The following is a 16,928-nucleotide window of genomic DNA, read 5'->3' as shown; positions in this document are numbered from 1 at the left end:
TCCACAGGCAGCAGTCACTTAACTGCGACATCATATGTGTTTTTCAAAATTTGGATTGCTAACAAAGATGATGATACTCAGCTGTACATATCCACCCCGGGCCACCCCAACGATGCCCTTGACGTGATGACCCGGTGTCTGGAGGCCGTGAGGGTCTGGATGGGGAGGAACAGACTCAGGCTCAACCCTTCCAAGACCGAGTGGCTGTGGCTACCGGCGCCTCGGCATAGTCAGCTGATTCCATCGCTGACTATAGGGGGCGAAACTNTCCCACCCTCTGGAATGAGCTGCCCCCAGAGATCAGGGTGATCCCTGATCTCCCTTCCTTCCACCGCGCCCTTAAGACATGGCTATTCCAACAAGCGGGACTGGCCTAGGGCAATTTTTAGAGGGGTTTTAATCATATTTTAATTAGACTATATTTAAATATTTCTTCTTAATTAATTTTAATTCTGTAATTGTTATTTATGTTTTTTAAATCGATTGTCAGCCGCCCTGAGTCTGCAAGGAGAAGGGCGGGATATAAATTTAATAAATAATAATAATAATAATAAAAAATACTGGGATAGCTATTTCTAACCTTATTAGGTTTTCATCAGCCAGACATACCCTTGCTGAGATTCAAACCTGGGCTGTCTGCATGTTAAGCAGAAGTGTTGCCCCTTATATGTTTTCTGAGGTTTTCACGGGTGTTTGTATGTAGGTCTTTAGTTATTCGGGTTTTCTCCCGCGTAGAATTAGAAGTGTCTTGGCGACGTTTCGATGAAGTCACATTCGTCATCTTCAGGCTGGTGTCTTCAGCTTCGTGCTTCTGGGAGTAGTGTGTGTGATCGCAGTTGTTGGCAACTTATTGGCAAACGAGTTTGCCTTATTGGCAAACGAGTCCCTAATACAAAGAATGACACCAGACCCACACTCACGAAAACCACACAGGAGGTCACCATCACACATCCACGCAAAAAGCAAACCCAAACCCACACAGATGATGAGGCACGACCACAAACTAGAAGCCAGTCCATAGCTGCATCATTAGCCACTTTAAACCCCTCCAATCCATACATGAAGAAAACTGACACCCACCATAAAGATGTGGCATGACCACGAACACGAAGCCAAACAACAGCAACGAAGCTCACCAGCTCAAATCCCCCTGCAACTCAAACTAACCTGAGCACAACAAAGCCCCCACCCAAACAGAACGCTTCCCCATCCAATCAGGGCACAGCCAACCCCCCATCCAATCAGAGCACAGCCAGGCTCCTTGGCCAATCAGAACACACCTCCACCCAATCAGAACACAGCCAAGCTCCCACCCAATCAGTTCAAACCCCACTGGCAGTTAAAAGGAAGAAACAGCTGCGATCACACATTACTCCTAAAAGCATGAAGCTGAAGACACCAGCCTGAAGATGACGAATGGGACTTCGTCGAAACGTCGCCAAGACACTTCCAATTTTACATGGGAGAAAACCCTAATAATCAAAGACCTACATACAAACACCCGCGAAAACCTCAGAAAACATATATATATATATATACACACACATATATACATACATACATACATACATACACACATACATATATACACACATACAATGATAGAAAATCCTCAAACTCTGGGAAGGATATAAACCAGCTGTTTATTGTTAAAAAAACTAAAACAATAAAAATAACTATTTACAATACTAAAAACAACCTAAGCTTTCACTGGTCCACTGCCAGCGTCATCAGAGTGAGTGTCAGGGGGGTGGGGAGTTTTCTTATAAACGTTGCTAACTCTGTTCTTGCTCATTGACCGTGTGATAGGGTCGTCCCTCCTAATTGACTGTAATTGCCTCAGTTGTCCCGCCCCCCTCATTTGCATTCTGTTTTCACAGCCTTGCATTCTTTTTCCACCCTTTCCATCCTTGTCAATCCATCTTTCCTAATGTTGTGGCTGTTGGTGTATTTTCCGACCACTCCCCTCCCGGCAATCATTCTGGGCCGCACATCTGGGTCCGGCATTATAGGTGCCTTTCCATTGCTGCTCCCCCCATTTTTCCCGTTTATCCACCTGCTGTTCTTGCCCTCTTTTGCTTATCCCTATCGGCTCCGTTCACTCCAGTTTCCCTTTGTGCTTGGGCGCACGCGCACACAGCAGTCTCCTGTCCCACTGTCTCCTCCGCATTCGATCAGCTGGGGTGACTGCCGGATCGCTCCCAGATTCACTCCATCGTCTGCGCCCAGCAGATGTCTCTCCGTGTGCAGGCGTGCGTGTGTGTTGTGGTGTTCTCCCACCCCGTCTCTTCTGTATCCAATCAGCTGGTGTTCCTACAGGAGTATTTGCGGGATCATTCCTCCACCACTCGCTCCAGATGGCAATAAAAGGCAACAGGAGAAGGGGACCACACAGGATTAGATGGTTAGATAGTGTCATCAATGCATGGAGCCTGAGTTTGGGCAGACTCAGGGAGACAGTGGAGGACAAAGGTGCCTGGAGTGCTGTGGTCCATGGGATCTCAAAGTGTTGGATATGACTTAGTGTCTGAACAACAACATTCATTAAGGACCAGAATTTGATTAAATAAAATTTTCTTCTATTTCTTTTACATACTAAAAAATATCATCCATAACTGTATGCCATTACAGCTTTACCATACACATTATTTCCTCTTTGCATGTGTTTTTCTTTTTCTTTTCCAATTAGCATAGTTCCTTCATTTGTATGCTTATACATTAACTTCCGTTTTATCTGGAGAGATTTCCCTATAAGTCCTGTCAGCAGTAGTTACAAATTGTTGATGCATAAGAACATACTTTAGCGACAAAAGGGTTAGTTTGGTTTAGAGTCTGTTCCTTATTTGTGGAAGTGAGAGCGGGGAAAAAGATAAAGTGCTCCTCAATGACTGCTCCTATTCTCTCAAAACACCTAAGGCTTTAGCCTCTTGGACTATAAAAAGTGGATTATTATTCCCTGTGGAATTTGGTTGCTGAGGATGAAAGGGCTGCCTTTAATTAGTTAGGGTTTTTGTAAGGAGTTTGATATTTGATTTATTACACAATGGGTAATAAATAATGTGTATAAAAATAAAATAAAATTCCAGCTCTTGTAAGAATATTTTAGTGATTCATATCAAATCCATTTCCCAGCCTGAGTTTTTAAGGTGGAACAATTTCTGTTGACATCCTTTTCTGACAAGTATGGACACAAGATTTCATACTAACATGGCTATAAGAAGGAGTCCTTCATTTTAGTCAGTTACAGTATACTTTTAAAACTGTCATGTGTTTTATTTAACTCCTGCTTTCTTATTAGAGATGACAAACAGCAAAAATTGAGGCTATATAAAATTGCAAATTTTCTGGAGCTACCCATCAAGATTTCATCTGAATGGCAGGAGCATGGAAACCAGTGATATAGTCAGCTGACTGAATCCCAGAATTTCCAAGCTGTTATCTTGACAGGATAAATAGAGTCAATAAAAGGAAGTATTTCTTTGTGCAATGTATATTTAAATTTGGAGATTTGTTTCCATTAGGTGAAGTCATAAGCACCCATTTAGATAGTTTTATAACAGATTGGAAAAATTAATGACAGATCAGGCTACTAGATCTTGATGGCTGACTACAACCATTTTGACCACATGAAAGTTATTTTAAATGCTACAGTAAAAAAGTACAAAAAGGTTGTCACCTCAGTTCATGTGTGTGGCCTTCCCATGAAGACTTCTGATTGGCTGCTGTGTGACATAGAATGTTGGGCAAACTTAACTTTGACCCTGATAGTAGCTTTTTTATCAGGTGCTATTTGTTGGGTGCCAGTTCAGGGAATCCTGTTAGGATATTTACCACAAAAGAGATGGAAAAATTATTTACAGTATCTTAAATTAGATACTCCCCATCCCAAAGCAGCAGTCTGGGGTTTCATGAATGGATATAAAAATTCAACCACATAGAGATTAGTTACCTGAGCTTTTAATATTGCCTGGTCCAAGATCCACCAACCCTTTTCCCATAAAGGAAAAGCAGCAACAATTGAAACAGCAACAGACCCTCATCTCCTTTGTTCCTTAGGCACAATACAGTGTGACAAATTTTCTATTTTCTACCTTAAGGAAAGTAAAGTTCCAGCAGCTAATATAATATCTTCTTATTATAGCTTTATAGAGCAGAAGGAAAATGTCCTTTGATGACTGCTGGTAAATCAAGCTTGTTAATAAAAGAGACATATTGGAATTTAGACTCAAAAACTACTAAAGGAGCTATTTTCTTTATTTTCCTCTTCCTCTCTGCCTTCAAAGTGGAGAAATTGAAAAGGAGAAATAAATGTTTCATAGATATCAATGAAATAACACTCAATAAAAATGAGATACATTGTATACAGTCAGCTTTAAGCACTACTTGAGACATTTCCCAGCTTTAGATAATCTATACTTTTGAATGATTTAAAGAGTGCTTATCCCAAGGATTTCCAGACAAAAGGTGCTGCTCCTTAGCAGAGATGAACTTATTGCCTCAGCTGTTAATCTTTTGCTGCTTTTTTTTTAATAATGGGAGGAACAGAATCAGAAGAAATAGGTTTATGTTTTGCTTTTCTTTTAAATGGTCATCAAATTCCAATATAATTTGGAATATATAATAAATTGCAATAAAATATAATGAAAAAACATTAACAAAGAAAAATATATAAAATCAATGGTGATGGATTTTACAAGTCAGTTGATGGACACAAGGCCTATCTGAATTAAAACTTCAATGCTTATTGTTAGGAACTGATTAAAGATCGAATAAGCAAATCCAGAAGCTGATGTTAACCACACAAAGGTCCTCTGTTGATTTTCAGTGTATGCAGAGTAAAAAGGACAACTCTCAAATATTTTAAAACCCAGGAATAAATATATAGCAAAGTGCAGTTCATCATACAGTTCGATCCCCAACTGTGTAGGCCTTTAAATATCACATTAGCACCTTGAGAAGTGGATCATGAGTATTTGAAGCTGTTGTGAGATAAATATTACATGTCCATTATAAGGTGACATTATTGTTCATACCACATCTATTATTGCCTTCATATAGGCCTAGCAAAAGGTCAACAGAGACCTTTAAAAACATCAGATATATTTAAAAACATCAAAAAACTTGGTCTCATGTTGTTCTAAAGCAATAGAGTATTTGAAGGACTACGTTCTCCAATATGTACTTACTGTCAATTGAAGATAGTTTCAAGATACCTGAAGAGTTAGCTGAGTGGTTTTCATAAATACGTCCTTTTCTGTGGTGTTTCCCATCACATTGAAATTTCCGTTTGTAAGTTATTCTTTAACATAACACTTGCAGGCTGGTAATAAAACATTTGTATGAAGAAAACCAACCTGAGAGAATATCAAGGACTCAATAAGATCTACCCCTGAACTTCTAATAGGATTGTATTCCTTGTTCACTGTTTTAATTAAATGAATAAGCAGTTAAGTTGCTTTTGGCAATGCTCCTGTGATCATTTTCTCTTAGGAATATTTATGGTTATGATTAAATTTTTAAAACAAAACTGCAAAACTATTTATTGGTGTATTAAAATGAAAAATAGAATACAGTTTCAGTAAATCAATAAAGGATCCTGATAATAGAACTTATATTCACAGCAGCAAGTATATGACAGTAGTAATCCCCAATTTCTTGAAAGCATTTCAGATTCCTCAGAAGAATTTTAGTCTCCTTCTTTTTACTCTAAAAATATATATATTAGCTTGCAAAAGTAGTCTGATGCTAAAATTAAGGAAATGAATGAACTGCCTCAAGCAGATATGGAATGCCAAAAATAGTGGCTAAATTGCTAATTTGTTGTAGTTGAAGTTTTACTTCTTGGGAAAAACTGCTTATGGGATTTTCTGTCTAAATAGTCAATAGTAATTAATCTTGACTGCCGTGTACTTGTTATACGGGAGCCATTTGTGAGACAATAAAATTTCATCATGTTCAGCAAATATATTAGCTATTATGAATATAATTAATCAAACTAGGATTTAATATAGTAGGAGGAAAACTTTGTTGTTGCAAAAGCCTGGCTAGTGTGTAAGTATGCAGCTGGAAAGAATATAGGGAATGGCTTTCAAAGACAGAAGGAAGATCTGCTAACAATTCAGACATAAGAGAAGTGTGGCTTGAGTTCATTCTAAGAAACTAATTTGAGTAAATGTCTCAGAGCTCCCTAATTCACACAAAGATAAGTGAGGGATGGAGAAGCATATTCAGACTTGTTGTACAATATAGTAACTGAGTAGTAGTTCTAGTTCTAAATGACATTGGTTTTTTGTCTGGTCTACCTTAAAGAGCTATGGTGCATAAGGCTATAAACAGTACCTAATAAAACTAAGTACCTTGTAGTAGGTGGTTGCAAAGATATAAAAATATAGCAATGGTGGCTTTACTCCATCAGTCAAACATTTGTAATTGTGAGAAATTGTGAGCTACTCAGGCTAAGAATCAGATGGTATTTTGAATTGTTAAAGAAATAAAACAATTATTTGGTCAGGTCATATTTAAGGCAGAATATTCTTCCTGAAATTCTTAAAATTTACCTGCCTATGGGACCATCCTTAATTGAAGATGTATGGCTCCACTAAAGTGAGAAAATAATATTCAGCTAAGAGGAAATAAGAATTAAAGTGTAAAAAATTCTATCCATTCTAATGCATTAAATACAAGTAAGCTACAAATAATTTACCTCATATATTTTGGTTATAGTGATTCTGTCACTGAGACTTACAGTGAGCAAAACATGTTACAGGAAGTGGTTAATGATACTTTCTTTTTAATGATTTGCTATTTTTACAAAATGAAATGGCAAATTATCACAATTTGTCTCAGTGTTATTATAAATGATTTTTCTTTCATTCCAGCCACTGTTGATTAATGTATGAAATGTAATAGGCTTTAATATACAGACACAAGTTTCTCAAATGAATTACATCCACTGAATTGTTAATTCACAGAAATAACAACAAAATATTGTGATAAGACAGGAACGTGGTTTCGGCATCCTGAAACCAACCGAACCTGGTCCAACTACACCCGGTGCAATTCTTTTACAAATGAAAAGCGTAAGGTAAGTTGTTTAAATTATATATATTATATATATATATATTAATCAGGGATGCAATATAGATAGATGCAATGCCTTTTGTCTATTTCAGCCATGTTCAGTGATGCCACAGGAAATCAATGTCCAATTCACAGGTTTTATACAAAAACTCCTAATGTAATACCAAGGCCTATAGTTCTGTATCCTAGATGGTTATTGTTTAAAATTGAATGAGTCCACATATTATGAGCTGTAGATTCCAAAGGCAATCTTTTCCTCTTATTCTTTCCTCCGTTATTGTCACTAATAGCAAGGAAAGCAGTTTTGCCATTTGAGTAGAGAAAAATGAACAGACTTTTCACCTGTATTCCTCTCCCCTCAAAAACTGATAAAATGTCAAATTTCACTGCTCATCACTAAAGTTAGATGTATTGACTTGACTTTAATGAAGACAAAAATGGTGGCATTATAATCCGTGTGAGATTTTAAGGACTAGTGAAAATTTCTGAGCACATTCCCTTTACATAGCTGATGGGTACAATCAGAATTATGACTGACTTTCATTATAATTAGAAAGGGGTATCTGAAAGCCTTCTACATATAATATGAAGAGATTAAATGATCAATGAAATTTTCATGCATAAAGTTTATGCATGTTATAAAAATGATGGGTATATTTTACAACTTTCTTTATATTCCTTCTTTTTTTTAAGGTGATTTGAATTTCCATTTTTTAAATATTGTGCCTAACCCTGTGACATTCAGACTGAATGTCTTACTTATTACATAGTAATCTAAATCTAAGACATTTAGACCATGTCTTACTTATTACATAGTATTCTGGGAAAAGTCTAATATAAGATACTCTGTAAAATGCTGAGGACGCTTTATGACCTTTCGTTATAAGAAATAATTCTCAAGGTTTTATGTAAATCTTTATGGAGTTGACTTTTATATGGCCAATTACAGAAGCTTGTCATAATACCCATTAAGAGGATAGTTCATGAGGGAAAATCTTGCCATAATTAACCCTAAATGCAGAAAAAAAATAAAGGAGAAATAATGTACAGCAGAACACAAGTTACTTTGATATGGTTTTCAACAGGTGGACTATGTTTGGGTTGCTCATAGCAGCACCAGGAACAGAGATTATAAAATCAAGAAATCAAATAGAACAGACCATGTGACCAAGACAACATATGATAATCAAATGAACAAGGGACATTAATTATATACGCATGGGAATATACTTATGCATATATACATTAAAATAATACTATTTATAGCATGTACTTTGTAAACGTGGATACAATTTAAATCGTTTTGAGAGGTAGTTCCATGTATCTAAAATAAAGTAAAAGATATGCCAAAGTTCTGGGGTCATTGTTACTACTATTTATATTTCACAATAATTTTTAAAATGTCTCATTGTTCTTCATTTTTTATTTAGTTTTTCTTTTAAATTTCAGATGGTTTTCATAGTTTATTACATGACTATAGTAGGACATGTACTGTCTATGGTTTCCCTGTTGATTTCCTTGGGAATTTTCTTCCATTTCAAGTGAGTACATCCTTCCACTGTTTATTTTTTCTTATTGTAGCGTGTGCAAGAGTTATAGAAGTATTTCTTTGATTCATATAGTCCAGTTGTTTGCTTACTGGCCACATTGGCTTACAAGTGATTTTATCTATGTGCTATATGTGTCAATTCTCTATAATAGAAGTACCATGTCTTCTTGGAGTTATATACACTTGTTTAAGACATTAAGCAGACTCTAAGTATTCCACTGTAACTAAAGAGTTGTGTGTGCCAAAATAGAATACAAAGAATGATTTGACATATCAAATATGGCAAATATTAAATTAAGGCCTCACATAACATTTTGGGAAGAGCTGATGATTGCTATTTTTTTATTCTATTATTAGCAAGCAAGAATAGTTTCCAAGTTTTGGGTGAGCCCCAATTATTTAATCTAACTATAAAGAAATCTAGAAAGAACTAGCCATGTTAGGTGTATGAACAACTTAGTGGCATATGAAAATCAATATATAGTCATATAACCTTTATCCAGTAAAGTGGAAAGTTATTTTACTATTCAGACTACTGTTGACTGTTTCAAAGTTGTTCAGTGGGGTTAGTGAGTTAGCTAAATATTTATTTGTGAATAATTTAGGGAAAAATGGCACAGTAATTTTCTTGATTCAGTTGACTGTAATAAAGCAGGAAGAATCTCTTATAGTTGTGGGAACCAAGAAGAAATCAAAACCATGCAAGGAATGAAATTAAATATCCCTAACATCAGAAAAATTCCAGATCAAAATTTCTTACTCAGCTGATAACTCATTCTTAAAGTATTTTGTAATTTTAATATAATGCTCCAAATAATATGTCTATGCAGGGTATTTGCATTTATTTATTAAATAAAATATATTAAATACATTAAATATATATATCTTATTATCAAAGTAATTGTGAATTTTTCTGCCATGACCATGTACATGAGAAGTCCTCTAACTATGATTGAAAAAGCATGGAGCATGTAAGCAGGTGTAAGAGTAAGGGAATTTTTTTCCCATGGCTTCATTGCCAGCCATATTTTTTTCTGACTGCCTGTGTCAGATTGCATATTTAAGAAAGAATTGCTAAACATGTTCTTGTTATTAATGCAACCTCAGAATCAACTTTAATAATATATTAAATTTCTAATTTATATTATATTTGTGATGCATGTTTTTCAGGAGCCTCAGCTGTCAAAGGATAACATTGCATAAGAATCTCTTTTGTTCATATGTTCTTAACTCTGTGTTTACACTTGCCCACCTCATTGCAGTGGTGCCTGATCGAGATCTGGTCAAAAAAGATCCAGTAAGTATTTTTTTATACTTCATCTTGAATAAATGAACTTAAAACATTGAGAGTTAAAAGATCTTCTTACCTTTCTGCCACAGGATGTGAAGAAAGTTGTCCCCTATTCTAACAATGCAGTGTTGAAGATTATTTTTAAAAGTGTCAAGTTTATTTCATCCCAATTAAATCCTTATACCGGCAAGAAATTTTAAACTTTCTAAGTAGTAAATCAGAAATTTTGACTTAGTAAACTGTATTGTAGATGTGCAACATACTACTGCATGCAATCCATGCTCCTATTTCATTCTTTGCTTGGATTTATGTTAAGTCCATGTCCAGAACTATGATTTATTACACTCCATATCTAATTCAAAACTGAACTTCATTTGTTGACCTGTTTGAATACAGGAAGTCATAATCTTGAATTTAGGCACAACAAAAGCCATTTCCTTCCTTCCTTGCATAATTGGTCACATGACAAATATAGAGCACAAAACAGTGCATGCAGCAACATGCTATTTGTTCAGATGATTGCTTATATGTAAACACAGCTTTATGATGGAATGTGTTTCCACTCCATTATGATGAAAAGGAATTGGCTTCAGGACACATTGCCCTGGAAAAGTTAGTTTTTCAACCTTAATCTGCTTTGATCTTCATCCACGTCTCTAAGTAATCCATATATGTACAATATAAGAACAACGAAAAGATAGTAAAGAAACTCAGAAAAAGCCCTTCTTTATTTATCTACAAGATTCTGATTAAGAACCCATTTTTTTTTAAAAAAAAACCAATGGTTTAGTATGATTGTGAACATAGTGAAATAGCTATCTCAAATACCATTTGACTATTCAATTACTTAAGGTTTTATGAGAAAATAGCCTCAATAGATCAAATACTAGATCTAGAACTTTATAATCTTACTTGCCATATGAAATTAAGTGTAGGAAAGAAACCATAACTGGATGTGGAGTGTGTTCCTGCATGCTCATAAGTCCAGATTCAAATCTTAGCATCTTTATTTAAAAGTTATAGGTAATGTATAATATGAAATGCCTATTTTATGTCTAGACAGATGCCAGATTGACTGGTTTTTGACCTGAGAACTAGCTAGTTCTTAAATTCAGACTAGAAAGTCAGGGACAGAGGAAGACCCAGGGATATGCAGTATCTACTTTCAACCATAAAAGCTCACTACATGATTTCAAGTGACTCGTTACCTCTCAGCTCATCCAAGATGGATGTTGCAGGAATAGTTTTGGTGGGTTATTGGGGGTGGGGTGTGAAGAGGATCTTATAAATAAATAACCCGCAGGACCACATTTTTCCACTGAAATAGAACTACCTGATTGTACCAGCAGGTTGTTGTCCTCCAATTTCAGGAGGTCAGAGAGGTCAAAGCTGGAAGCACAGTTGTTTTGTGGCTCTCTGGAATAGTGTCCTGTAGGATTTATATTGGGCCCATGTCAGTTGCCTTCCAGAAGTCCTAAATATGGACCTTTTCCAGAGGACATTTAGAGGTTGATTCCAGATACTATTTTAAACTGGGGGGGAGGTTTTCCTGATTTTTGTTACATGTAGTCCTCAGCTTGCAACCACAATTACATGACCATACCTGATTTTACAACCATTTTTACCACAGTCATTAAGCAAATTTGACTTCCCCAATTGACTTTGCTAGTCGGAAGCTAGCTGAGAAGATTGCAAATCACAATTGCAAGACACTGCAACCATTGTAAACGTAAGCTGGTTGCCAAGTGCCCAGATTGCAGTCATGTGACCATGGGAGTGATGTGACTTTTGTAAGTTAGGTCATAAGTCAACTTTGAACCATCATCAAATGAACTGTTATAAGTCGAGGATTACTTGCACTTTTTTTTCATATTATGAGCCACCAAGAGTCTGTTCCTGACTGGAGTGAGATATAAATTCAGTCAGCCTCCTCTAGCTTCTAGAAAAAAAGCAGGAAATAAATTTAAAAAGTAAATATACTCTGCCAGATCTTCCTGTAAAAAAAATTCTGTCATTATTTGAGACTCTCTTCTTTCCAGTTAACCTTTAAAGAAAGCAGCACGGAAAAGATGATTAATGTATTTATATTTACATGCAAATTTATGATAGAAATTAAATGCAAATCTTCATAATAAATGGAGATAGAACTTACTATAATTCAAGTCAGAGAAAAAAAGTATATACATATCTGAGAATGGTTGCCAAATAAGGACAGAAATAAAGAGGACGTATTGTATGATTTATAGAACAAAAGGAAAAAATGACTTTTGTATTATAGTACTGCAGTAACAGAAATACATATGAAACCTTTTGCCCCAAAAAGTTTTTCAAGCAAAATTCAGGGTTACATTTTTGTTATTTTGGTTTTTATTTCTTGATATTCCCTCACAAATGTCATTGTGAGTGTATGCATAATCATGTACAGTAGAGTTGCATATGGTATAATAAAAACCTATGAAAAATAAGCTGGAAAACTAAGCCTGATCTATCTTTGGTTGTATTATTGAACAGATTTGAATTATCTATCTTTTTTTATCACTAAAGCTGAAGTGTCATCACTGAAGTTTAATATCTTAAATATATTTGTAGTTTCCAAAGTGTAATATCTGTACAGACATTTCAAGAACCTGAATAATTTAGATAGATTTTCTATTTCAAGAAACCTTCTTTTATAGGACTAAGATGTGTAGCCTATTATATCTCCTGAAAACTATCAAGTACATATATTCATCATGACATAGACATATCCAGGTTTTCTTCAATGAAGGGTAGAAAAGCATTATTAAGTCTCAGCAGATCAAACAGGATAAATTTATTTCAACCAATGCTATTTTCAGTTGGATTTTGTTTAGACATGGGTTGCAAGTAAGGATGAAAAATAGATCAAATATATAATATTATTCAGTTTGTGATTTATCCATTCAGCATTACATTCTATTTTGGGTAAGTCTTCATAAAATTTTAATTTAATGTTAAAATGATATACAATTGACATAACTGATAATAGAATAGGCTTTCTGTATATTTTTGTTCAGAAATAATGTTTATGATTATCTAAAATGCTGCTTATTGAAATGAGCAAATGGAAAAAAATATAAAATGATGCTTATATTGGCCAGGTGTACAGATTTCTGAAATGTGTGCGTGTGACATGAGGGAGATAGAAAAATGTTCTTGGATGTATGATTTATAAATTAACATCTAAATATAAACTTATAGGAGAAATAATATTTTGCATTAGTTTTTAAATTTATTTTATAAAATTAATTATGAAATCTGATAAAAATATTAATATTTAAATTATCTGCTGTACTTAATCCTATCTTTCAAAATTAACATAATATCAATTAACTGTTTCTTTTTTTTACCTGTCACTCTATTTTACAGTTCTGTTTCCTTTCTCTTTATATATCTCTATGGTCAGTACATGTGACTCATTTCCCTTCTCTTTGTGCCTATTTGGTTTCAATCTGTGAAGTAATATGAATTTCTGTGAAATATAGGTATGAAATTGTCGAATTATAAAAAAAACATCAGGCTCCTGATGTTTTTTAGAATTCAACAATTACATACAGAGCCCATGAATATGTAGGCTGAATGTTAACATCCACTGGGCCAGCAAAATCCTTTGTGAAAGTTTATGGCCTCTGCAGGAGATAATTCAATCTATAATCGCTTCTCATAGATTCTCACCCAAATTATTTACCTTTATTAGATATGCACAAATGAGGTCTTTGAATAGAATGCTGGAAGCCATGGTGTACTGTATATAGTGATATGACTGCACAAAAACTAAATCTGATTTTATTAAGTCATGTATTTAATATCTTACTCTTATGTTACATTAACAATTTGGTAACAGGTTCAGGATTCTTCTAACTGAAGACTATTAGGGTTCACAGAAAATTGTGGGACCTTAGATAGTACATCTCTTTTCACATTCATATCTGGCTTTTCTAAAAGCAGAGTATCAAGGAAATTAAAGGAGAAATAGGAGGAAGTGAGGGGAAGGAATTTGTGGTTGTGGTGATGGATTCAACCATTGCAGTTAGAGTTTTAAATCAAAGCCTCCCACATAAATTAAGTCAGAACTGGTCTGTTAGCACAGAATACCAAACAACCTGTTTTGAAAGATTTCTTGTTGTGACAACATCTGTCAAAAGTCAAATAAGTATGCATAAGAGGCCTTTGCTTTTCATATTTTTTATATGGGAAGCTTAATTTCTTTTCTAGGGTAATCCTTTTCTTTGCTTCCAGCCCTTCTCATAAATCAATCCCTATGAGTAGGCAATTTCCATCAGGGGAAGGACCTATATTTCAGATTTCCCTACATATAACATAGTTATATTTCATTAGGGAAAAAAAAGATAAAGGAGTCTCTGTGGACTTTACTCTGCTAAATGTTGCTGGCTATCAGAGGCAGTGCTCATATCTGTTTCAAGGCCATTGAGCAGTACTGTACGAAGACATTTTTGCAGTCATGTGGCCCACATGACATCATGCTGTTATCTTCCCACTGAAGTGATACCTATTTATCGACTTGCTTTCAAACTGCTGGGTTGGCAGGAACTAAGGCCAGGCCAGGAGCTCACCCAATCACATGGTGCTCGGGTGTTGAACCTGGGCTGCTGGCTTTCCAGCTGATAAGCATTTTAATCACTGAGCCACCACAGTGCTCCTAATATTTCATTAGGACCTTGAAATAATTCACATGCTTCCACTGAAATGCAATCACCAGAATGTACTGTTCAGGAAAAAAATAGAGAATACATACAGTAGTTGCTTATAGTGTGCTATCCCATTATGTCTTTATTTATGAATTTAATATATTTGTGTATTACTGTCATACTAGTTTGGGGTTAGAAATTCTCATGGAATGCCAAGGCTTTAGACTAGACTGTACCAGAAAGATGGGAGAGGGAACCATCTCAGAAGACAGTGGCACAAAAACTACAAAGACATTTTTCTTCAAGAAAAATCTAACAACTTTCAGAAGGCAATGCAAGTGGCATTACAAGCAATCCAAGAGGCCATCTCCTCTCCCAAAGAAGATACAAGGAAAAATCATGAGGAGACAAAAGACAATTTTGATAAAATGAATCCAGAAATTCATAACAAACTCTCAACTAGAAAGCTTCTGACAGATGGTTACAAAGAATGAACAAAGAATTCAGAAAATAGAACATAAGTCAGTAGAGATTGATCAGAAGATGAAAGAAATAAAAGATGAAAATCAGAGGCTGATGCAGGCAAATAGAAAATCTGAAGATTCAATAGCAGTTTTGGAAATGGAAAAGGCATCTTATTTTTTAAGTTTTCAAAATATAATGGAGAATAAGGAAGAGGATCTCGTGGACTTGATAGAGCTATTGGCTGAAGCACTGGAAATCGGGAAACAGGAAATGGAAGGAGAGATAGACCAGATATGTCAAGTCAATTCAAGCTATGCAAGGAGAAATAAAGTCCCCAGAGAAGTACATGTTAGACTTGTCAAAAGATCTATAAAAGATGAGATATTGAGAAGAGTGAGAGATGATCCTCTGCATTAAAAAGAAAAGGAAATTGTATGCTGAAGCAGATACCCAGGAAGATAAGAGATTCACGAAGAGAATACCAATTCCTGACCAGAAAATTAATTGAAAAAGGAGTGCATTTCAGATGGCTGATCCCGGAAGGGATTTTAATTAATTGGGACCTGAAAAAATACAGATTGGACTCTGTATTCAAGGCAGTGGAATTCTATGAGAGATACAGAGCTTTTTTGGAAGGGGAAAGTTCGGAATTTCATGCAGAGAGAGAAGCAAAAAAACAGGAAGAGAAAGCAATAGAAGGATCAGCCAAACCAAGGGAAGAAGAAGAAACAGAAAACACAAACATAGAAGAAGGGGTAAAAGCAAGAAAACAAAGACAGACAAGAACAACTAGGAGAATAAAATCTACATATAACTGAAGGAGATGGAGAAGGAAAATGGGATTGTTTCAATGAATACAAACAGATTGAACTCCCCACAAAAAGAAAAAAAATTTACACACTACAAAAATTAAAAATGGATATAGTTTGTCTCCAAGAAACACATATTAAAAGACAACACTACAAACTGTTGAAACAATAAAAAATCGGGAAACTCCACTTCACATTAGTACAACAAAAGAAAAGAGGAATAGCTTTATATATTAAAGAGACAATGAACCCCAAACAAATCTATACAGATGAAGAGAGAAGAATATTAATGGTAGAAATAATGATAAATCAAAAACAGATACTGATGGTAGCAATATATGCACCTAACAACAAACAAGAAGAATTTTTATCAAAAATTACATTAAAAAAAAGTGGAATTGGAATATCAAAATATTTGCTTAATGGGAGACTTTAATGCAATTGTAGATGGGAAGCTGGATTATAGAAGTAGCAAAATAGGGGGGAAAGAAAGGAATACACTACCTAAGACTTTCTTTAAAATGGCAGAAGAAATCTGTATACAGGATATACGGACAGAACCCTCCCCCCCCCAAAAAAATGCAATATACATTCTACTCAAACAGGCACAAATCATGGTCTAAAATTGATATGATATGGATATCCCCTGAATTAAGCATGATTATACAAGACATTGTGATAGAAACCAATATATGGGCAGACCATAATCCGATAAAGATGACTTGGAAAGGAGCTAAGAAAAAGCTAAGATGGTCTTTGAATCAATCTTCACTGAAAGAGAAAGAGTTTATACAAATAGCAAAAAAGGAAATGGAATTTTTCTTTAAAATAAACAAAAAAGAAGAGACATTGCTTCAAAATGTGTGGGATGCAGCTAAAGCATATTTTAGAGGTCTGGCTATAACATATGGTAAAAAAAGAATTTTTTTAAAAAAGCAGCAACAAACGAAGTTAAAGGAGGAATTTATAAAATTCTGGGAGTTGAAGTCCACGAGTCATAAAAGAGCCAAGGTTGCCTACCCCTGGTCTAGTTTAATGAACAGAAGGACTAGTGGTGACATTATAGC

At 35.0% G+C, this 16,928-nt stretch overlaps 1 protein-coding gene across 1 annotated transcript in view; it reads left to right on the top strand.

The window, feature by feature from the left end:
* Window positions 1–16,928, top strand: part of CALCR (calcitonin receptor) — an 85,998-nt gene that overhangs the window by 26,755 nt on the left and 42,315 nt on the right. Inside the window, exons 4-6 of the mRNA XM_015811608.1 lie at window positions 6,972–7,084; window positions 8,530–8,621; window positions 9,800–9,926. Of these exons, the coding sequence (XP_015667094.1) occupies window positions 6,972–7,084; window positions 8,530–8,621; window positions 9,800–9,926 (332 nt within the window). The remainder of the gene's footprint in view (window positions 1–6,971; window positions 7,085–8,529; window positions 8,622–9,799; window positions 9,927–16,928) is intronic.

This window comes from Protobothrops mucrosquamatus, unplaced genomic scaffold, assembly GCF_001527695.2.
Source record: "Protobothrops mucrosquamatus isolate PMUCROS unplaced genomic scaffold, P.Mucros_1.0 scaffold45, whole genome shotgun sequence".
Taxonomy (NCBI): Eukaryota; Metazoa; Chordata; class Lepidosauria; order Squamata; family Viperidae; genus Protobothrops; species Protobothrops mucrosquamatus.
Note: the sequence above shows the minus strand (reverse complement) of the source record. Positions and strands in the feature narration are given on the sequence as shown.